Source organism: Paroedura picta, chromosome 4 (assembly GCF_049243985.1).
Source record: "Paroedura picta isolate Pp20150507F chromosome 4, Ppicta_v3.0, whole genome shotgun sequence".
NCBI lineage: Eukaryota > Metazoa > Chordata > Lepidosauria > Squamata > Gekkonidae > Paroedura > Paroedura picta.
Genome location: NC_135372.1, coordinates 33391720 through 33416295, shown reverse-complemented (window position 1 = coordinate 33416295; position 24576 = coordinate 33391720). Strand labels below are relative to the sequence as shown.

The 24576-nt window shown below is 46.2% G+C and overlaps 1 protein-coding gene across 1 annotated transcript in view; it reads left to right on the top strand.

Moving 5' to 3' along the window:
- The window catches only part of PBX1 (PBX homeobox 1), a 269247-nt gene that overhangs the window by 206533 nt on the left and 38138 nt on the right, over positions 1-24576 (top strand). The window contains exons 3-5 of the mRNA XM_077332272.1: positions 7459-7703; positions 16714-16904; positions 19094-19229. Of these exons, the coding sequence (XP_077188387.1) occupies positions 7459-7703; positions 16714-16904; positions 19094-19229 (572 nt within the window). The remainder of the gene's footprint in view (positions 1-7458; positions 7704-16713; positions 16905-19093; positions 19230-24576) is intronic.

The following is a 24576-nucleotide window of genomic DNA, read 5'->3' as shown; positions in this document are numbered from 1 at the left end:
CATCTTTTATTTAAATGTACTTTCTGTCAAAAGTAATTGAATAATTCAGAGATTCACACGGGACTAGGGGAAACAGATCTTTGACGTGATCTCATGATGTTGGAAATGTTCCACTAAGTTAGATGATTTAGTCCTTCCTTCCTTCCTTCCTTCCTTCCTTCCTTCCTTCCTTCCTTCCTTCCTTCCTTCCTTCCTTCCTTCCTTCCTTCCTTCCTTCCTTCCTTCCTTCCTAACTTCCTAACTTCCTAGCTTCCTTCTTTTCAATTTACCTCCTTCCTTCCTTCCTTCCTTCCTTCCTTCCTTCCTTCCTTTCCTTCCTTCCTTCCTTCCTTCCTTCCTTCCACTACTTGTCCTTGGCTGCTGGTTTGATCCTTCACTCAAACTATGGCATATATTCAGTGGTAACCTCAAGAAGATGCTGGCCTCCCTGTAGGCAACATCTAAGTACTCCTTATGCCTTCCCAGGCAAAAATGAATTAGAAAAGACAGCTATGGTGTTTTTATTTGGACCAGCTGAATTTAAATCCAGATTTCAAACCTGTATTATATTACTTACTTTGTATTCAGTTTTTATTGAAAGCTGCCCTGAGTCCTCTGGGAAATGGCGGAATGAAAAAATATCAAATAATAAATAAATAATCCCCATGGGTGGAAGTTATTTCCATCCGTAGCCCATGGCATTCCATCTCTCACTGCAGTCCCGAAAGACCCCCTGAAATGCTATTCCTGAGGGAAAGAGGACCCTCAAGAAAAACATGAGGAGGAGAAGCCAGATATCAGCAATGGGAGGAGGGAATCAGCCAAAATTGCCCCAACCTTCTGTCCGCACAAATCCTCCAGCAGATCCAAGTGCAGTTGTTTGGTCCTTGAGATCTTTGTGAGAAAAATTCTTCTGGTTCAGTCTAAATGAGTTTCTTGGCCAGCTACCGTTGATTAAACTAAGCTTTTCTACTTGTCCTGCCGTGTCTTCCTGCAACCATCTTGATGAATTTCTGTGCCCCCACTTGCTATTTGGCCAGTATCCTCCTCCTCCTCCTCCTCCTCCTCCTCCTCCTCCTCCTCTTCTTCTTCTTCTTCTTCTTCTTCTTCTTCTTCTTCTTCTTCTTCTTCTTCTTCTTATTATTATTATTATTATTATTATTATTATTATTATTATTATCATTATCATTATCATCATCATCATCATCATCATCATCCGCCACTCCCAAGCAGGCTCGTGGCTGGTTACAGATGTCCAGTTATAACCCCCATTAAAAACCCTATTAAAATGGACAAAAATACAGATACAGTAGACCAACAACCCAACAATATGGCGGAAACCCCCCCCCCCATCCCCTACCTCCTTGTCTACCTCTAGAGGGAGGAGGCAGGAGAGACAAAGTAATCAAGTTGCAGCTTAACACCAGGGGGGCCCATCAATTTTCCCCCACTGCCCCAGCCTCAACCGTAGACCTGGCGGAAGAACTCCATTTTGCAGGCCCTGCAGAACACTGGAAGGTCCTGCAGGGCTTGCAGCTCATCTTGTCCTTAGATAGATTCCCGCAATCTGTCACCCTGCCTTAGCATTACTTTGCTTGTTGGCTACTCTTGATGGAGCCCAGCAATTCAAACCACACCTCCTTTCTTTGAGTCCAGAATTCACTTTTTATCCTCTTAGTTTTTCCCGTGGAAGCTAGCTGAACATATGAAGTAGCCTTATACCGAGTCAGATGACTGATCTGTCAAGGGCTGTATTACCTACTCCAATTCACAGATGATCTCCAAGGTCTAACTTGGAGGGCCTGAATATGCCTACAGTCCATCTGATCGTGGCTGTTCTTGGACCCTTAATACTTTTCGACTAAGCATGTGTAAGGTTGCTTGTTCCTTTTTGGTCGGGTGGCATACTTTTTTTTTCTTCATTCAAGGGATGTACAAGACAGTCCTAAGAATGTTTAGTCCAGATTTTCTCACTTATTCCTATAAAGCTTTTCAACTAAGCATGTGTAAGCATGCTTGTTCCTTTTCGGTCAGCTGGCATACTCTGAGCTCTGGTCATTCATACATAAACACATGGGCTAATTCCTCTGAAGGTGAGTACAAGTGTGCAAAACAAGGTGCAGAAATCAAGTGGGGCATCACTCTTAGCTTTTAAAAAATCTATATTTGACTTCTAGAAGTTTGAAAAACACAGCTAGGCTGCAGAAAGATGTGATAGCAGCGCTATTACATTCCCTTGGAGTGCTGATGTCTGATTTAATTCCAGAAAAGTTACTTCACTTAAAAATAAAAACAAAGCTCAGTCAAGCAATGGAATTGGCTTGGTTTGAATTCGTTTGCAGGACTTCTCTCTCAACATTCAGTAGTTGTTGAACCTTATCCAGAGAGCAAATTGCTGGTAATTGTGTGCTATTTGGGTTAACCATTTTCAGGAGCCTAGAAACCTGACTCAGTGAGATGAGAACAAATCATAGTTTGTGATGCAGATAAAATGACAGATTTTGGGATGTATCCCATCTGAAACTGGAGGAGTATGATATCGACCTTGCAAGGCAAACACTTCTGTTTGGTGTAGTGGTTAGGAGTGTGGACTTCTAACCTGGCATGCTGGGTTTGATTCTGCGCTCCCCCACATGCAGCCAGCTGGGTGACCTTGGGCTCGCCTCAGCCCTGATAAAGCTGTTCTGACCAAGCAGTAATATCAGGGCTCTCTCAGCTTCACCTCCCTCACAGGGTGCCTGTTGTGGGGAGAGGAAAAGGAAGGCGATGGTAAGCCTCTTTGAGACTCCTTCTGGGATAGAAAAGTGGCATATAAGAACCAAGCCGCTTTGAGACTCCATCTGGACCATCAAGAAACCCCAAGGTTTCATGAAACCTTGATTGAGAAAGCATGCTCTAAAGCAGCGGTCCCCAACCTTCTTGTGGTCGATGACCACCTCCGGAGGTGGGGGAGAGCCGGTGGCCCGGGCACTGCGCATGCGCGGCAGCTGCGCGTAAACGTGCATGTGCAGTTGTCGCGCATGCACATTTTCACCAGCAGGGGCGCAAACGCGCATGCGCGGCAGCTCCGTGCATGCCCGTTTGCGTCGCTGGCGTGCCAGCGGCCGCGCTTGCCTCTTCCCCCCCTCGCAGCAAGCAGCTAGCCGTGCCACGAGCAAAGCGGCCGCTTCGCTTACCGCCTGTCAAGCTTCTCGCTGCGGGGGGGGGGGGAGGCAGGCCCGGCCGCCAGTAGCCCGGTATTGTGGCTTTTGCAAATAGGGACCTGGCCGCAGACCGGGGGTTGAGGACCACCGCTCTAGAGATTCTGAGCTATCATCAGTGATACACTGGTTCAAATTCTGATGGCACAAAAAATAATATCGTAACTTAGGCTGGAAGAAATGCCTCCAACTCCACAAGAAGCTTTTCTCTTGATGGAAGCGCCAACTTAATTTGGAGGGAGGGTCCCAAGACTGGGCTTCAAACATTGCTCAACAGAGTGGTAGGACACATACCTATAGTTGGCCACAAACACAGTAATTAATTTCTGAGAATACACCAGGATAAGCTTTTGTAGACTAGAGCCCTCTTTGTCTGATGTGATACTGTACCTCAGTGGTTCACAATCTGGGGGTCGGGACCCCTTTGGGGGTTGAAAGACCCTTTCACAGGAGTCATGGCAGGGCAAGCAGCTTGGCCTTGGGGGTGCCATCCCCACAACAGCCTTGCGGGGTCGATCGCAATAGAGCAAGATTTACATGGTTGGACAAGAGTCAGAGCTGAACTGAGAAACCCCAGGGGAAAAAACAATTTGTATACAATCATGAACAATGGATCTTCATGCCATTGGTCAGTTTCGGTTTAATTCCTGTGAAAGAACACTTGCATAATTTTATGGTTGGGGGTCACCACAACATGATGTATTAAAGGGTCGCAGCATTAGGAAGGTTGAGAACCACCACTGTACCTTGTTTTAAACATTCAAGACCCTGTTCGTTTCACCCTTCATCTAAACGTTGCTGTGCTTTTTCTGCACAAAGAGAGCCAAGACATAATTCAGAATCAAATTCATTTACTGATTATTCTCCCCACACATTGTCTCACACTTTTGAAACTCTTGGAAACATAACAGACCGAGACTATTCTTCATCAATGATGATTTTCAAAGTGAGGTGCTTATTTTTAAAAAATGCTGATGCACCTTCTCTGTCGTAAGTTCAGTCTACATGTGAACAGTCTTCTGTCTGGCGCTCGCATGGGGAGAACATGATGCCCTCGATAAACAAATGTCCTCTTGAATTGGCCTCACATCCACCTTTGCTGTCACAACCTCCTGTGGCTGACCTGCAAACACAACAGAAGCAACCAGAACTGGCAACAGCCTACAGGGCTTGGCCAGACACACACAGAGGGCATGACATTCTCCGTATTTACTGACTGATTTGAACATTCTGGCCGCCTCTTAACTCTTGTCGTGCCAGCTGCAAATGGTTTAGCTTCCTTCTGAATGGTGCCCGCTGGCAGAATCTTACATTTTAGCTAGAGTTCACAGGTACATTATTGCAGTTTGGAAACAGCAATGAATTCCCTCTTCCATTCCTAATCTGCATTCAAGAAGCAACATTTTATATGGCCAAATTTTCTGAATTATACATATGTGTACTCAGAGCTCTTTCTTTCTTTCTTTCTTTCTTTCTTTCTTTCTTTCTTTCTTTCTTTCTTTCTTTCTTTCTTTCTTTCTTTCTTTCTTTCTTTCTTTCTTTCTTTCTTTCTTTCCTTCCTTCCTTCCTTCCTTCCTTCCTTCCTTCCTTCCTTCCTTCCTCCTCCTCCCTCCCTCCCTCCCCTCTTTCTTTCTTTCTTTCTTTCTTTCTTTCTTTCTTTCTTTCTTTCTTTCTTTCTTTCTTTCTTTCTTTCTTTCTTTCCGTCCTTCCTTCCTTCCTTCCTTCCTCCTCCTCCCTCCCTCCCCTCTTTCTTTCTTTCTTTCTTTCTTTCTTTCTTTCTTTCTTTCTTTCTTTCTTTCTTTCTTTCTTTCTTTCTTTCTTTCTTTCTTTCTTTCTTTCTTTCTTTCTTTGACAGATTTCAATCCAAGATACAGATCTCAGTTCCTTACTATAAAATCAATGTTATTTGAAAGGGATCCCACCAAATTTGCCAAAGTTGCCAAGGTACTCGGGAGTACGCTGAGAGTAAACATCGCTGTTTGTCAATGCGGAAGGGGCAAGATTAGATTTGTACGATATAATTTATCTTTTGGTATTTAGCTACGTTTTCTTTGGCTTGGATGTGGATTAGGCCAATAAAGGCATCTTGAGTCTTGAACATGGGCAAGGGAGACAAGTTTAATCCCTGAAACGATCGTCTCTTTCACTCTGTATTAATTTATCTTCCCATGTCATCTTTGGTTTCCAGCTTTTTCTTATGAGAAGATTCACCAGTATTGTTTTAAGCAGGGGTAGTCAAACTGTGGCCCTCCAGATGTCCATGGACCACAATTCCCAGAAGGCTTCTGGGAATTGTAGTCCATGGACATCTGGAGGGCCGCAGTTTGACTACCCCTGGTTTTAAGCAAGTATTTCTCAGTTTAATTAAAGAAATCATTCCCTCAAGCCAGTGGGTTCTGAGGTATTCAAAGCTAGTTTAACCTCTTGTAGGTTCCTTTAGGGGGGGCGATAGATATTTCTTTCCCATATGATTGCCGGGCATCGGTAATCGTATGGGAAAGAAATATCTATATATTAATGCAATAGGGCAGACTGTGGGTGAAGGTGTTCCATGGCTATTTTAATTAATACTTTTATTCATAAATAATAGATTCCTGTAAGTTAACATGATGGCAGCTTATTGATCATTTTAAAATGAATTAAAAAAAACCCAACCTTAACAATCAGGGCTTTTTTCCCATTCACAGGGCACATTTGTGGAGTGTTTTGTGAGAATTTAGGGTCAGCATTCCGTTTGTTCGTTCATTCATTCAACCATTTATTCCTCACCTCTCCTCTTGGGTCAAGGGGGCTTGATTACCTGTTGTCTGAAGTTAATGAATCAAATAGTTAATCGAAATAACTTGATGCAGTATTCCTGTTTAAAAATGGTCAAATCTTCCTTGTAGGCACTGTATAGATGGCTTCTTCCTTTTTTTTCAAAACGTTAACTTCACACCTGAAGGCTGTTTCCTAGTGTTCCATCTTAGAAGCCAGGGAGAACATTTGCAATGATAGGAAATGGACTAAATGTGGTTTAAAAATAATAAGTTATTACCATTTTCAAAAGGTAATTTCATGGTTTCGCAACTGAGAGTTAACTACTTTGATTTGTTTGCCTGCTTGTTTTGCAATTGGCACCTGATGGTGACTCCCTCCTTGAGAAAAGGGGGAAAGGATGCAAGAGGCACTTCAGAAGCCAAATGTTAGAAAGACTTTTGCAGATTAAGTAAATGAATTACACAGCAGGCTGAGAAGAGCCTGCACTCGTAGGGAGGGGAGCCACCCTGCTGTGCATCTTAATCTAAACTATGTGTCAAGGAGGAAGACAAGAAGAGTTGGTTTTTATATCCCACTTTTTACTATATGAAGGAGTCTCCAAGTGGCTTACAGTCACCTTCCCTTCCTCTCTCCACAACAGACACCCTGTGAGGGAGGTGAGGCTGAGAGAGCTCTGATGGGACTGTTCTGTGAGAACAGCTCTATCAAAACTGAGACTAGCCCAAGGTCACCCAGGTGGCTGCATGTGGAAGAGGAGTTGAGAATCAAACCTGGCTCACCGGATTAGAAGCCACCGCTGTTAACCAGTACACCACGCTGTCTTGCTTTTCTTTTATAAACAGCAGCAGGACATCCTGCTCCAGTTTAGACACATTGACCATTTACACGCTGGGAACTTCACTGCCCCAGCTTCCGTGCAGGAGCACAAATCGGGGGCGGATGAGGCGCACGGGGCCAAATGCTCCCCCGTGTGGGTGCAGGAAGAGGTGGGGCAACCTGCCAGGACTAAAACCCCAGCTTGCAGCCCAGCATGAAACCTCCAGTGCGTAAATGGTCATTGAGTCATACCCAACCAGCTTTTTCTGCTAGATATTTATTTATCATATATATATGGTATCTGTAGTGTAGCCAGGAGTTCTAGGATTATCTGATAGCCAGGCAAGAGATATTCAGAGGTGATTTGCCATTGCCTGCCTCCATGTTGTGACCTTAGAGATCCTTGGAAATCTCCCATTCAAATACTAGCCAGAGTGGATCCTGCTTCGTTTCCGAGATCTGACGAGATTGGCCATGTCTGCTATTAAGAAAGAAGGAAGGGACCCCCTTTGTTCGCCCAAAAAGGCAATGCTGTGGATCATAAGACCTGCACATACAAAAGCCATGCGGGGTGGGAGCTCTGATTGAAGGGGTGAATTGTCTGAGATTTAACCAAGAAGCTGATTAGGACGTCACCCCAAGAGGAACTGTTGCTCTCCTTCCACGTCTCAATCTGTCCATTTTGCTCTTCTCTCTCCCACAGTGTTGAGTATCCGAGGGGCTCAGGAGGAAGAGCCGACAGACCCCCAGCTGATGCGCCTGGACAACATGCTCTTAGCAGAAGGGGTAGCAGGACCTGAGAAAGGAGGGGGTTCAGCAGCGGCAGCAGCGGCAGCAGCAGCTTCTGGGGGCGCAGGCTCAGACAATTCCGTGGAGCACTCCGACTACAGAGCAAAACTTTCTCAGATTCGACAGATTTACCACACCGAGTTGGAGAAATACGAACAGGTACCAGTCTTGTGCGTGGTGCTCTGCCCCTTAGCACAGCAGAGGCCAAAAAAAAAACAGAAAAAAGACCTGGCGTGGTCCCATGGATGAAGCGGTAGACCTGATTTCCACTTTATCCATTTGTTGTTGGGTTCGATTTGTACACATTCCGGTAGAACTGACAGAGAAGAAAAGAGATGTATCTCTGCATCGTATTCTCCAGGCTGCGAGGTTGTATTTACCCTTTTCACAGCTTCCCAATGAAAAAGTCTCCCTGCAGGTAGAAAGAACATATTGAAAGAAGGCTGAGTGGGACCCTTTTCTTTGACATTTTAATTTTCTGTGGGCAGGTAGTTTAGGTCATGGGGAAAGCATTCCAGCAGATAACCAAGCTGCCCCACTTGGTACATAATGCTTGATTTACCTGTGATGGCAGCAGGGAGAAAGAATTCAGTCATTTGATCTTTAACATGCCCAGTTTTTTTGTTTAAGCTACATTGCTATCCATGCATTGGACCACTGTGGGTGCAAAATTAACACACCGGTACAACATTTATCCAGGCATTGGATTCCCTGGGGTGTTAACAGTGCATGCGAAGCAGCAGAGAGCTTGGGTTAAATGAGGCACTGAGTATATGAACGGTGACATGACCCAATAGCATCACATTTAAATCAGGCCTAACAAATTCAGTTCCAAGGGAAGCTTTACCACTTCAATTAAACTGGGCCTGAGGGGATCGTGGGCAAGAAGAAGACTTGGTTTTTATACCCAGTCAAGCTTCCGGCCTGGCCATGGGTAGAAACAGCACTGGTTGCCCTGACAGATTACCTCCATCGCCAGCTGGACCAAAGTCGGCCAGCACTGCTTATGTTATTAGACTTCACAGCAGCATTTGACATGGTTGACCATGAGCTTCTACCTCACCACCTCGCCGACACCAAGATACAGGGAACAGCCCTCCAGTGGCTGATCTCCTTCTTCCGGGGTCATGGACAGAGGCAATCAAGCCGTTACCAGCTCGCATGGGGAGTCTCACAGGAGTCCTTTCTCCAATCTTCTTTAACATCTTTATGCGCCTTCTTACCCAACTGGTATGGAGGATCAGGCTGCAGATGTCACCCAGCTCTTCCTCCTGATGGACGGCCGTCCTGATTCGCCCCCAGAATCCTTAGCCAGATGTCTGGATGCAGTGACGGGGTGGCTCAAGCAGAGTCGTCTGAAGCTCAGTCCTTCAGACGGAGGTCCCTGTGGCTGGGTAGAAAAGGTCCAAGTGAGAAAGCACGACTGGACCTTAGTAGCTCGCTCCACCAGGAACCTGGGTGTGTTCCTGGATGCCTCCCTCTCCATGGAGGCACAGATCACAAGATCACAAGGTTGGCATTCTACCTTCTGCACCAAGCCAAACTACTAGTGCCCTTCATGGCCCCAGAACACCTAACTGCTAGGGTCCTCACAGGCAGCGGTCTGCAACCTTTTGGCTGCCACGGACCGCTGCTCTGGAGAGAGGGGAGAGGGCAGCCTGGGGGCCCGCGCGTGCGCGGCAGCCCCAGTGCAAACGCACATGCGCGGACTGCTGTGCACGCGCGTTTGTACCCGACGGGCGCAAACGCGCGTGCACAGCAGTCCGCGCATGCGTGTTTGCGCTGCCGCCATGCCGGCGGCCGCGGCTTTGCCTCCCGGCCACTCCGGGCCGCCAGCAAATCGGCAGCCAAATCGGCCGATTAGCTTGCGGCTTGGCAAGCTTCTCTTCCCTCCCCCGCCCAAAACAAGAAGCTTGCCGGGCTGCAGACCACAGGTTGGGGACCACTGCTCACAGGAACACCTTGGAGGGCTCATATCCAGCCTGTGCTGAAGCAGCTGCATTGGTTGTCAGCGACGCGGCAAGAGGCCTTCGCGGGGCAAGTGGCTAGGGAAAGCTCCCCCCCACCCGGTGCTCGGAGACAGAGGTACCTGGGAGCTGTGGATGTGTCCTCCTAGCCGGCCAGGAAGCTTCTGGAGGCGTGGCTGGGTCCGCGGCTCAAGGAGGCGGGCACTCCAGGGGCCAGCCCAATCCAGTAACTGGACCAGAAGTGCTGGCCGGACAGGAGGTTCCTGTCCCGGACACCTCCCGGACAGCACCGCCCAGGTGGCCATTCCACTAATATATAGAGGAACTATGGTAAGGATGGGCAATCTTTACTTCTAAATATTTTTAAACAGCTTCTCATTGGTAACCAAATAATGCCGTGAGCCCAGTGATTTATTAGATGTGCTACCTTCTTCTGGGCAATCTTTATCCTTAACACGCCCGCAGTGCGGGCGCCGCTAACTAAATAAAGCGCTAAGCGCTTTGGGGGAGGAGTTAGGGCGGGCTTTGTCCGTGATGAGGAAGGGGCCTAATTGGCCCCTTCCTCCGGACAGACCATTGGCCCGGCCAATTCCCACCCTTCCAACAAGGAAGCAACTGCGAGCCGCGCTCTGCGCGGCTCGCAGTTGCTTGCTTGCCGGCGCCCTGACGTGCCGGGAGGCACGAAGCGCCTCCAACGCGTCAGGCAGCTGGGCAGGGAGCCCTGTGACTGCCGGGGGCTGCCTGCCCTAGTGCCCGCTGCATTAGTCGCAGCGGGCTTGATTTCTAGTTCTAAATATTTTAAAACAGCATATCATTGGTCCCCCAATAAATGCTGTGAGCCCAATGTTTCCAATATGAAACACTAGCAGGTTGAGTTCTCTCTTACCCAGGATTCTGTGTAACATCAGATTTAATCCCACCACTTACTGAAGGAGAGAAAGAAGACCAGATAGTTGAGTATTAATTAACCAGTTGGGCCTGGACAGGCTTTCCTAGATTGCCTAGTCTGGCCAGAGGTTCTCGCTACCTTGACCACAGTTCCTGCACTACTACTAAAATGTGCATTATATCAGGGGTAGTCAACCTGTGGTCCTCCAGATGTCCATGGACTACAATTCCCATGAGCCCCTGCCAGCATTGGCAGGGGCTCATGGGAATTGTAGTCTATGGTCATCTGGAGGACCACAGGTTGACTACCCCTGCGTTATATGATGTAGCTGCATCATAGCTGATGTGGCTGTCTAACCTGACATTGTTTTCCTACATTCCAGCCAGGCTCTCTGTCTTATTCTCAGAACCATAAAAAAGCACGGGGAGATCAGAGACCAGCTGGTCTAGCCTGGTACAGCAAGCCAACAGCTGTGTTAGGGTTTGGGAAAGGAGGTCTCATCTTGCCAGTAGCTGGCATGCTGCTTTTAGGCAATCTAGTTATTTAACCTGCCCCTTTGGCTTAGCACCTCCCATGGCTTGACCCAAAGGCTGATAAAAGTAGCGAAATCTCTGTCAGATTTGGCCTATGGTTAATCGGCAAGAGCTGAGCCCCTGGATACTCGGAATATGAACTTCTGGCACCACAGTGCTTTCAGCATCTTATTCGTTGACCCGTTTCGTGATGGGAGCCGTGATGCCATTTCCCATCTCTGTGGCTGTAATGATTATTACTGAGTATTCATCTGAGACTATCATATACCAAGTCAGACCCTTCATCTATCACCGTCAGTGTTCATTGTTCAATCTGTCAGGGGCTCTCCAGGTCTTTCACATCATCTGCTACCTCAGTCTTTTGCCTTGAGATGCCAGGGATTGAATCTGGGACCTTCTACACGTACAGCAGACAATCTGTCACCTAGCCATGACCCTGTCCTATCATTATAAGAGACGCATCCAAACTTGCTGGAGGCAGGTATCCTACTTGATAGAATCATGGAATCTCAAGGGCCATAGAGACCATCAAGTCCAACCCCCAACTCAATGCAGGATTAGCCAAAAGCATCCAAGATAAGTATCTGTCCAGCTCCTGCTTAAAAAACACCAGTGAGGGGGAGCTCACCACCTCCTTAGGCCACCCATTCTATAACTCATAGAATCATAGAATAATAGAGTTGGAAGGGACCTCATGGGTCATCTAGTCCAACCCCCTGCACTATGCAGGACACTCACATCCCAATCGCTTATCTACTGTAACCTGCCACCCCTTTGCCTTCACAGAATCAGCCTCTCCATCAGATGCCTATCTAGCCTCTGTTTAAAAACTTCCAAAGATGGAGAACCCACCACCTCCCGAGGAAGCCTGTTCCACTGAGAAACCGCTCTGTCAGGAACTTCTTCCGGATTTTTAGATGGAATTTCTTTTGAATTAATTTCATCCCATTCCTTTTGGTCTGTCTCTCTGGGGCAAGAGAGAACAATTTTGCTCCATCCTCCATATGGCACCCTTTTAAATACTTGAAAATGGTTATCAGATCCCCTCTCAGTCGTCTCCTCTCTAGGCTAAACAGACCAAGCTCCCCCAACCTTTCTTCATACGTGTTGGTCTCCAAACCCATCACCATATTTGTTGCCCTCCTCTGGACATGTTCTGACTGAACTATGCTGACTGTGGCTGAACTACTCTGTGAAAAATATTTCTTGATATCTAGACAGTACCGTACTACATGTGGTTTAAACTCATTACTGTGGGCCCTACCCTCTGCTTCCAACAGGAACCGCTCCCTGCCCTCCTCCAAGTGACAGCCTTTCAAATACTTAGAGACAGCAATTATGTCCCCCTCTCAACCTCCTCTTCTCCAGGCTGAACATTCCCAAGTCCCTCACCCTTTCCTCCTAGGACTTGGTCCCTAGGCCTTGGATCATCCTCATCACTGTCCTCGGCACCCTCTCAATTTTGTCCATGCCCTTTTAGAAGTGAGGCCTCCAGAACTGCACACAGCACTCCTTGTGCAGCCTGACCAATACAGCACACAGCGGGACTATAACATCTTGTGATTTCTATGTGATACCTTTGTTATACTTTGAATAAGTTGATCCGCATCATCTCCCAAATGCCGAGACCTTGTCTAATCTACTCTGCTGAAGAGCCAAACTACACAATAAGTTTTTAAAGGGGTCAGATCTGGGATCCCTAGGCCTGACACACTTTCCCTACAGCCACACAGTAGCTATGAGGACCCCAGGAGTCTAGTTCAACTTTGGGGGAGGAGGGGTTTCTGCCTTCTTCCCCAGATCATTTTTACTGAACTCAGTTGGCCCCAGCAAGGAGTTCCTTGCATACTGTGGCTCTACAGGTGTCCATGGACTACAGCTACCATGAGCCCTTGCCAGCATGACCAGTTGGCAGGGGCTCATGGTAATTGGAGTCCATGGACATCTAGAGAGCCACAGTTTGGCCATCCCTGCCTTTAGAGCTTCCTGTGAGATATTCCTAACATGGGCAGCTCCACAGTTACACCCCCCCCAAAAAAATATTGTTTGTCCCTACAGAATTGACCGATAGAGTTTTGTCTAGGAGTAGCCATGGAATGAGGTCTTTGCTAGAGCACTAACCGGTGAAATAAGGCAGAAAACAGTAAGCACCACGGAGAAGCAACCAAGACAGGGGGAAGCTCCACAACTTGAATGGTGGGTTTGTGTTAGAGGTATCTTCCTCTTGATTGCTCCTAAGCAGAAATGACAGCTTACTTGTTTCAAGTCTACTTTCTTATTTGCCGAAGACTTATCTGGCATGACCCATCTTAGCACCCATCTTAGCAGTGAAGCTTGCTTAGGCCATTGCACTCAGTCATCCACAAGGCTGCCTGTTGTTAGCCAGGCAACACCTGCACTTCTGTTGGAGGATTGCTGGTCCAAAATAGAGCTGTGCCATTGTATTTTTTGGGGGGGGGGGATACATGAAAGCCACTGGCCACTCGGTAACACAATCTGCCTTCTCTAGCTGCCAAATGTATGCTTGACTGACTATAACCCTGAAAGGTTGCAAGCACCAGCTTTGGGTCATGGTACCAGGGATTCCTGTGGCGCAGAGCAGTCTGAAAGCTCTGCCCATGAGGCTGGGAGTTCAATCCCAGCAGCCAGCTCAAGGTTGACTCAGCCTTCCATCTTTCCGAGGTCGGTAAAATGAGTACCCAGCTTGCTGGGGGGTAAACGGTAATGACTGGGGAAGGCACTGGCAAACCACCCCGTATTGAGTCTGCCATGAAAACGCTAGAGGGCGTCACCCCAAGGGTCAGACATGACCCGGTACCTTTACCTTACTAGGGATTCTGGGGGTTTGAGGGGCATCATCTGGACATGGAATTGGAGTCACTGTGTGTAGGCAGGGAGTTGGAATCGATGACCCTGGACATCCCTATCAGCTCTATGATTCTACGATTCTACTGTCTGAGTTTTGCCTTTTGGTACTGTCCATAGAGTTTTCTATGGTGCTGGAGAAGACTCTTGCGAGTCCCTTGGACTGCAAGGCGAACAAACCAGTCAGCCCTAGAGGAGATCAGCCCTGACTGCTCCTTAGAAGGCCAGATCCTGAAGATGAAACTCAAATACTTTGGCCACCTCATAAGAAGGAAGGACTCCATGGAGAAAGAGCCTGATGCTGGGAGCGATTTAGGGCAAAAGAAGAAGGGGACGACAGAGAATGAGGAGGCTGGATGGAGTCACTGAAGCAGTCGGTGGGAACGTAAATGGACTCCAGGGAATGGTAGAGGACAGGAAGGCCTGGAGGATCATTGTCCATGGGGTCGCAATGGGTCAGACACGACTTTGCAACTGACAACAACACTGTCTGAGTGGTTCTAACCGTATCCCTATAGGAGAGAGGTGGTGTTTTCATGGGTGTAAGGTCCCTGACCTTCTTCCCTATATTATTTTGGTCTGTCTTAAATTCTCTGCATATGGCTTTTCGATTACTGATATATTGTCCACTTTTCAACCGAAACTGGATGAAATAACCATTGTTAATAGACTACTTGATGGCTCTGCTCCTACATGGACCTCTTGTTATCACAGCATTTGTAGGTCATGTTTTGAGAATTAATTCCAGGTTCTTAATGAAACTGAGTAACACTGCTTTATCATAACTACCTTATGATGTATATTTTGCATATCTTGTTCCTAAATGCCAATAAAGGCTTCTGTATCTACCTGAGAGGTACTGCCCACTTCCCCCCTTCCCTAGCCAAGTCACAGCTGGCTTATGGTGACCCCACAGGATTTGCAAAGCCAGAGATGTTCAGAACGTGAACACACAACAAATACAACAAAAATTGGAACTTTTAGTCAAAACAGTGGTTAGTCCAGTGAAAGCAAAACAAGGAAGCGGTGCCACAGCAAGGGGCAGAAGGAGGAGTTTGACACCCCTCTAAGACAAGGAAGTAAAAGAGGGCACAGAGGCAGATGCTGAGGCTACCACTTCTAGGTAGGCAGGCAAGGCTATTTACATTTCAAAAGCTGCAAGAGTTGAGTTCACAGATCTCCCATGGCCTCCTCTTGTTTGGCCCTGAGGCATCAGGCTTCACCAGCATTTAAAGATGTTGTTTTTAGAGGCCCTGTCTTTCTGTGGGGAAAGCAGCATCCACACACCAGCAAAAGCAGCTCTGTCTGCCCTGAACACAAACATGAGCCCTTCCCAAAGTGATCCATTTATGGTTGTCCTTCATGGAGACTCAGCCGTCCTATCTGTTCCCTTCTTTAGAGATTCTTTTAGGTGGAGAATTCTGTTACCTGGATAGGTCAGGCTCACCCAGTGTTGTCAAATATTAGAGGCTATAAGCAGGGTCAGCCCTGGTTAGCACTTGGCTAGGAGTCCAGCAAGAGAGGCTGGGGTTGCCATGCAGAGGCCAAAAATGGCAAACCACTTCTGAAATGTATTGCTTTGAAAGCCCGGTGAGGTTATCATGTCGGCTGCGACTTGAGGGAGGGAGGGAGGGAGGGAATGTGAGTTTGCAGAGGAGATGACATATAGGATGGAGGGATGTTAACAAGGTCTAGATGCTTCGGTTTGATTGAAACCAGACTGATAAGAGCCTGAATGCTAATTTGTAATTACGCTTGTTTGATCCAATACGGCGGATGATGAAATACACACCTTATCTGATGTGCAAATCCCGTATTTTCTTCTCTTTATTTCTCTCTCTTTCAGCTCAGTCCAAACCAAGGACAATGCTTTTTTCACAGCCGTCTCCTCCAAATGAGTTTTCCATTCTGCCAGCCGTTGATTCCCATTCCTCACCCATCCAGTAGCGCAAGCAACATGTGTCCTGCATGTCTGCAACAGTTTTCCCTTTCAGGGGAATTGCCTCCCTCCAGGAGGGGCCGTGGCTCAGTGGGAGAGCATCTGCATGGGATGCAGAGTGTCCCAGGTTCAATTCCCAGCATCTCCAGCTAAAAGGGTGAGGTAGTAGGTGTTGTGAAAGACCTCTGCCTGAAACCCTGGAGAGCTGCCACCAGTCTGGGGAGACAGTACTGACCTTGATGGGCCAAGGGACTCATTCGGAATAAGGCAGCTTCAGGTGTGATTGGCTGGTATCAGGAAAACCAACCTTGAGCGCCGAAGGCATCTTGCAGTTGCCTGATTGGAAAGGTGGCCTGTCCATCATCGGGTGACAGGAGGCTGGGCTCTTTAGCCTATTTACAATTCCATTACTTAACGAAAGTGTGACTGTGTTTAGGCTGACAGTGTCAAATCACAACTTTCCTGCGTCGTCCCATCCAGAAAGAGGTGCCAGACCATCTCGTCCCGAATGGTGACTCTATTGTGGCATCACTGTAATCCGGCAGTTTCAATTTGCTGCTCAAATACTGTAATTATACTTGTCAGGACAATTATCCTGAAATCTCCATGGGCACAAGTCTTTCCGATTTATTTTTTTGTTGTTGTTGTTGCTGTTGATGGTATAAAACGATCAGCCACTGCAGCTGTACGTTCTTGCTCAAACTGGTCAACCAGGATGGGAAAGGGGGACAAATGCACATTAAAAGCAAAGGGTTGTCGCTGATTTTCGACGTGGACTTCAGTTTGCAAAGGCAGTTCCCCAAAGCATGGATTCCCCAGGTAGTCCACAGAGTTGCTGTGGACATCTTAAGGTCATGGCATGGGGGAAACCTCTCCAGCAGTAACAGGGTGGGTTTTGCTTTGCCTTGATGCCTGCTTGTCCCCTGACTCCTCTGGTCCTGAGGGTTTCTCCTTGCTTTTTCTCCTGTTGTCCCAGGCATGCAACGAGTTTACCACCCACGTCATGAACCTGCTGCGGGAGCAAAGCAGGACCCGGCCCATCTCGCCCAAGGAGATAGAGCGGATGGTCAGCATCATCCACCGCAAGTTCAGCTCCATCCAGATGCAGCTCAAACAGAGCACGTGCGAAGCAGTCATGATCTTGCGCTCCCGATTTCTCGACGCACGGTGAGCTTTGACCTCCAGCGTGTAAAGAAAAATAGACCCCACTTTGGTTGCCTGGGGCAAGTAAGGAGAGTCACTTGCCGGCGACCAGGGAGGAAATGCCTTGCCCTCTGGGAAAGTGTTGGCTTCATTTTTCACACCACGTCTACTAACACCGTTGTACATTAGCAAGTGGGTCAGCCCACAATTTGTGGGCTGTCACTTTTGCAGACTTAGCAATAAGGTTGCTCTGCTTGTCTTATTTATTTATTTAGATTATTATTATTATTATTATTATTATTATTATTATTATTATTATTATTATTATTATTATTATTATTATTATTATTATTATTATTAATTATATTTATTTCCCGCCACACCCGTAGGCTCGTGGCGGGTCACAATAGTCTTATCATTAAAATCCCCATAAAAAATATTAAAAGACTTTAAAAACAATCACCCTTATACCACCCTTCCTTACGGCTCTGGGCGATTTACATAAAACATTGAAGAACGCATATACATAGAACAATATCAATATAACAAATAACAATAACATCTCAACTAGAACAGCATTCCAACAAACTTTGACAATCCCTCGGTAGGTTCGACCTCTCAGTCTGTAGGTGTTTTAAGTCAGTCGGCCTCAAGCAAATGCCTGGTGGAAGAGCTCCCTTTTGCAGGCCCTGCGGAATTGTGGAAGTTCAGGCAGGGCCCTGATCTCTTTGGGGAGCTCATTCCACCAGGTGGGGGCCAGGACTGAAAAGGCCCTGGCCCTTGTTGAGGTCTGATGTGCCTCTTTAGGGCCAGGGATCCGCAGCCGGTTGGAGGAAGCGGAGCGTAGAGCTCTTCGAGGGCTATAGGCAGGGAAGCAGTTTCTCAGATACACTGGGCCCAGACCGCGTATGACCGCGTATTCTTTAAGAAAAGAGGCAGTATTTGCACTATTCACATGTTTAACCTGGAGTGAACTGTTGCTAAAGGGAAGAAGAAGAGTTGGTTTTTACAGCCCACTTTTCACTGCCTGAAGGAGTCTCAAAGTGGTTTACAATCACCTTCCCTTCCTTTTCCCCACCACAGACACCCTGCGAGGTAGGTGAGTCCAAGAGAGCTCTGACAGAAGTGTTCTGTGAGAGCAGCGCTATCAGGGCCGTGACTAGCCCAAATTCTCCCAACTGGCTGCACGTGGAGGATCGGGGAATCAAACCCGGCTCTCCAGATGAGAAGCTGCTTCTCTTAACCGCTACCCCACACTGGGGTAGCCAGCCTTGACAGGGCTGAAGATGGGCGAGCTAAATGATTGCTTTCCAGCACAAAAATCAGGTATCAAATGTGATTAGGAACTTAATCATCGCAGCTAGGATTGAGATAGCAAAGATAGGTAGAAGGAGTCTGGCCGCCTCCTCTTAAATGATTGGATTAGAAAAATTTAAAAGATGTTTTATATGATTCAATTACCTTCACTTTATATACGGCGGAATGAAACGTGAGGAATGGCTCATCACTTTGAATCCGTCGCCTAAGACATTCACAGCGCAGCCGCATTACTCAGAACCCCTGTTTGGCTCAAAATGCTAATGACGCCAGCATTTTTATTCTGTGAGCTATTCCGTTGCCATGTCAGTATTCCACTCGTAGGGCAATTGGATGAGGAGCTCAGCTGAGCACACCTGATCAGGCAGGATCCATGCTTCAAAGTTGCTTCCGCTAGGAGCGGTGGAAACAGGAAGCAGGGTTTGGACACAAGGGTGTGCTTCCCCCACCCCAAGCATGCACCTCTAGAGAAGGCCTGCTGGTTAGTTAGCAGATCAACGGGCAATCATGCAGGTACCTTTCCCGCAGACTCTTCTTAAATTTATGTTAGTGTAGCCAGTGAGATCAATCAGTGTTTAGTCCCCTATACCACGCCAGTTCTGAAGTTCTGCAGACCCCCTTCAGAGCTCCCGTGAACCCCCAGGGGTCTATGTACCCCAGGTTAGGAATCCCTGATCCAGCCTCTTAACGCTACCTTTCTTTTAAAATGAGCAACGTTGGGAGACATGCAGAGTTTGGCCCTTTTTTAAAGGCCTGGAGGACAGTGAATAGTTTCTTAGGTGCAGTTCATTTGAATTCTGTGAGGGCATCGTGGGGTAGGGGAGCTGATACGATTGTGGGTGGTAGTCCTTATAAAACAATTGTTCATGGATGCCCACTGTCTTTCATTTCTCCAGACGGAAGAGACGAAACTTCAACAAGCAAGCTACAGAAATCCTCAATGAGTATTTCTATTCCCACCTCAGCAACCCTTACCCCAGTGAGGAAGCCAAAGAGGAACTAGCCAAGAAATGCGGCATCACAGTCTCACAGGTAAGACCTACCACTCACTGTGATGTAGAGGTCAAGCAGGTCTCTCTGGGCCTGGACCCTTTGCTGAGAGTGGAGATCCGTCCTTGGAATCTGTTGATTATGAAGACAGAAGAAATTGATAGAAGGCTACAAAAGGTTGTTTGCTGAGGAAAGAAGGATAGTAGTGGTTGGAAAATGGGTATGGAGAAGAGTGATAGAAAAGCAGTCTTATGAGGGCAGTAGCAAGGAGAAACATGAAGAAAAATCAAGGTGTTGAGAGTATTTGGAAAGTTCATGGCTTTACTAGATGCTAATGAATTGTGTTCCATTGTATTTTGAGTAGTTGGACAAGGGGTTGACTCCCAGGCCATGAGCTTATATAATGACCTAAACAAGATCTGGCCAAATGGTCTTTTTCTCAGGACCATGGTTTTCAAACCATTTTCTGGACAGGTCTCAGATTTCCAGGAAACTTGGCTGAGATCCCTGAATGGGGAAACTCAGATGCTTGCCAGAGATGCACAATTTTCCTCCAACAAATCCCCATCTCAGAAGATCCAATGAGCTAAGTCAACAGATTGAGCACGGGTCCTGAAACATACTGTAGAATCATACTATGTTCATGGGAGACACAAAGAGATTCCTTGGTAGACAATAACATGGAATTGAGGAAGATTGGAAACAACTCAGTTGTTGATTGTTCTGTAAAGACCATGTGGTAGTGGGATGGTGAATGTCCATCATACTGATCTGTGTGAAGAGCAATTATTCTTGTACTTGCCACTGGACAGAACACCTTCTTCTGCCCCCTTTCCACCTCATTTTCTGTTTCTCCATGTGGTTTCCATATCCTTATAGTGGCAGGGGCCGCCTGGTTGGATATCAAACTCTGCCAGCTGTTGGCTATCAATGTTAACTTTGAACCAAACTACACTCATTCAGCCTGCCATCCTTAATGGCTCTTAGGAAAGGACCACAACTTTGTGATGTGGTTCATGCTGCTCTCAGCGCACCCAGACTCTCAACCTCCTTGATAATGAAGTTACTAAAACAGTCCCACACTAAGCAAATTTGCAACATAATGTATATTGTCTTGTTTAGTGAAACATGTGTCCCATTGAGCAAATGGGTGAAAGTAAGCTCCTCAAGTAAAAGCAAGCTCCCTGAATCCTATATGAGCTTGCCTGTTGTCGCCTATGGTCTGCTAATGCCTCTCAAATGACCATTTTTGTAGCGCCATAGGCCACTTTTTTGCTGTTCACTTAATTGAGACCCAGGTGATGCCTTCTGAGATGAAGGAGGAATCAGCACCTAAGTGCTGTTGTCCACTGTAATTTGGCTGGAGATTTTAGCCCACATGTACATCTCAAGGAAAATTAAAAGTCTGAGCTAATAGTATTCATTCATTCATTCATCCGTTCTTGTATTTTTTGCTCATTTTCTAACAAGGTTTCAACTCTTTCTTCTTTATGTCATCTTAAGAGGCGATAAATAAACTCTTATCCTGGCACCGGAATCACTGATGAGACTGTCGAGTTACAGCAGATCTTGAGAATCACACGTCTTGTTTCCTACCAAGTAATTCTCTTTGGTGAGAACTGTCAACTAGACATGTATCCACTTAAAAAGTGGCTTCATCTATCTTAGTTAACAGTAGCGCCATCTGTCCTATGTGCCTTGCTTTGCTTAGGAATAGGCCACATGGGACTGTCTAATGACTTTAGTAGAATCAAGAGCGTTTCTGCTCCGGATAGTTCTCCTGACCTCTTTGAAAGGAATGAGATTTTTGCAGAGGAATGTCCTAAGGGGTCGTCCCATCAAATGCATTTCATCCACCACATCTTGTCTGCCTGTTTAAAAAGGAATTGAAATTTGCTTAGATGTCAGTTGCTCTTAAAGAATCCATATAGGCTAGTGGTCTTCAGCCTGAGCCATTGAGCTGCAGACATGTGGTGGGACATCTCACTGGCTCAGAGTTCTGTGATGACAAGAGGATCAGGCAAAGTTACAATCTAAGTGATGTCAATGCCAGGATCGTGAGCAGCAGACCAAAAGGGATGAAGACCAGAAACTCAGGGAGATGTTCCCTGTATGAAGTAATGTCAGAGCCATGGCAGAATCCTTTCTTCCTTGAACGACCCCATCAGCTTAGATAGGTGCAAAGAGAGGCATGAAGCATGATGTTTGCTGTCTGTACAGCAGGTCTTTCCAAAAGGCCATTCAGTAAAACCTCACAACCCAGCAGGATTGGCTCTGCAACTCTTCTTGAGTGTCCTGACCCATAAGGATGTTATGAGCTCCCTGCTTCTTACCAGATATGCTTGATACTCACCTCCGTATTCTCAGACAATTCTGAGTCTCCAGTCTCCCCATGCAGTCCCCTTCTATATCCAGTTAAGTGAAGGGATTCTGAACGGCCTAACTCTGTTTACGATTGCATAGTTAATATCGAGGTATGTAAGTTATGCCATCACAACTTAAAGTGACCATGTCCCTTAAAGAACAGGCAAAGAAGTTTGTTAACTCTTCTCTTAAAGGAAAAAGGTGTTTTCATCCCAGAATGTCCTTGTTTTGAAAATGCCCTGGAGCAGGCTTTCTCAACCAGGGTTTTCTGGAACCCAGGGGTTTCTTGATGGCCCTGGAAGGGTTTCCCAAATGGGTGGGAATTAATTTATATATATATTTTAAAACTGTTAAATGTTTATCAGGTGATATGTCCATATATGGTCATGTCAAACCCCACCACCACCATGGCCAATGATGGGTGGTAAGGGGAGGGACTGTGAGTGGGCGTGTATTCAGCTAAGCTTCCCAACCGTATTCTGCACGATCGCAACACTTTTGGGGTTTCTTGAAGCCTGAAGAATGTTTCAGGGGTTTCTCAATGGTAAAAAAGTTGAGAAAGGCTGTGCTAGAGCAGGCGTGGCAAAACTGTGGCTCACCAGATGTCCATGGACTACAATAACCATTATCCCCTGCCCTAGAGAATACCATCTTGCCCTGCTGTTGTAGTCCACTTGGGTAATTCTGCTTTCATCCAATGCTTTTTCATTCCCATATTTAATTTTCTTTTGACATCCAGCTATAGATTTTGAAAACTTGGTATAAGATGTCTTGTGATGGCCTAACTGTACAGTTCCAATCTGGTTCCCACCCACAGTGATGCCATAAATCCTTACCCAAAAGGTTCTTTGAAAATAAGTATGTCATCTATATTACCATTTTTTTTCCATTTTGCATTATTAGATCCCTTTCATCAGATAACCTAGTCTGTTAATGAACTTGCAGCTCCCTTTTCTGCATTTCCCTGGCTAGGTATTAGCAATTATTTCTCCTTTGGCTACACAGTAGGGACAAGGCTTGTTTTACTGACCACACCCATACAGCTGGATAACATTTGACAACAACATGACAACATCAGGGTTGAGACTTCATAACTTTATTAACATACTTGTAATTTTCACCAGCTCACATTAGGCCACAGTTCCTGGAATGTTTTGGAATTGATCCTAGGAACAGGGAGATAATAAGAAGTATATTTTTGCTGAGATGCATGCTCACATGCGCAGACAGCTTCATTCTGCAGTTTTATGCTCAAGGCAAAGTGTCAAAACTTCTGAAACTCAGCTGTTTAATAATACCTTTTTAAATGCCATGTGGCCAAATCATGCGGCTCCTCAGGCAGGTTCTCTGTGCCAGATCTCGGAACAGTCTAGCAAATGGTCTGGGTTTTATGAGGAATAAAGTTTTTCAGGAATTAAGATTCTATTTGTCGCTCTTGGATCTTGATTTCTGGAACTTCTCTAGTGGCTTCATAGTTACCTGTTCAAACATGTTTCTCTTTGAAGATTACTCACTCCATAATTTGTATCTATCCTATGAAGGATATTCTTTTTGAAAAAGGAGGGTATAATTCTGTCCTCGGTTCGTCTCCCATCATGTATGTTCTTCTTTGCTATTGCTTTCTTCAATCAGAAAAAAGTGTGACTTCTTTAGGTATATGAAGGCAGAAGGTGCCATGACATGTTCCAGAAGTTCTGGCTTTATCATTGAAATGTTCAGAGGAAGGTATCTTTTCTGCATTTCCAATTTACCCTCCTCTTCCGCTAGACCTTTATCCATAGATAGTGGTGACCATGGGTTTCCTGAGGTTCATGCCTTGAGTCTCCCTTCAATTTTTCTGTTTGTACACTGCGGGTTTGCACCTGCCTACTTTTCTAACATGTTTTGAGGTTCACAGGTTCAACATGTCACTTTTTGCTGAACCCAGCTATCGTTCTTTGATGCCAGGGAAGCCTGCAAAATGGATAATTAAAAATTTAACTCCCGTTAGGTTAGCATAAGATGCCACTTGTATATTAAATCAAACCTAGAGCTTTAGGCATTTGTATACTGGATATCACTGAAAATGCCCATCACATAAAAATAAAAGTATTTCCTTGCTAGAGCAGAAGGTGGTTTGGGAGATGCTATGTCAAAGTCTCCAGTTGATGGCATCAAATACAGGCAATGTGAACAATCTCCACTTAAAACCTTGGGGAGTCACCGCCACTCAGAATACCGACTTTGATAAACTATAGTCTAATTCAGTGTATGTTTTATGCATTCAAATTGTTCATTGAAATTGGATTGAGGGGAGAGGGAATTGTTGGATTGAAAAAGTGAATAGGAAGAACATTTTCTCCACCCACCCCAATAATAGAACTCAGGGGTACCCAATGAATTTGTTGGCCATTAGATTTAGAACTGACTTGACTCATCTGGTAATTAAATGGTGGAATTTGATTCTGGTAGACGCTGTGGTGGAAACCAGCGTGGTTCGGTGGAAGAGGATAGATCCAGCAGCAGTTCGTAGCTGTACTTGCTTCTCCCCATTCAGAGAGAGTAAACCTCAGAATCTCTGTGCTCAGAGGGCAATGCCAAGAGAAGGCATTGGCCTCTCTGTTCTGTTTGACTCTCCATGGCAACCTGCAGGCTTTTAAGTGAAGTTGGATGCTGGTCTAGATGGAATCCAGCAGAGCTCCTCTAATCTTCAGCAGTGGCCAGTCAGATGTCTGTGGCTTCTCAGAAGCATGGCAGTGGTAATCCTTTGCTCTTTGGCCCCAAATTCAGGATTATTCAGAGATTTACTGCCTCCACTCTGTTCATCTTCCTGCAGAAGCCTTAAGCTAGCAGCCATCACTACACACTGCACTAGTGAATTCTGTAAGTGCTGAGAAAATCATCTTCTATCCTGACTCTAGCAGGCAATCAGAGACATTCTCCCCTCCTTTCCTGCTTGGGTTGCCAAGTCTGAGTTGGGAAATTCTTGGAAATTGGGGGTGGAACCAAGGAACAGTGGGGTTTGGGGAAGGGAGGCATCTCAGTA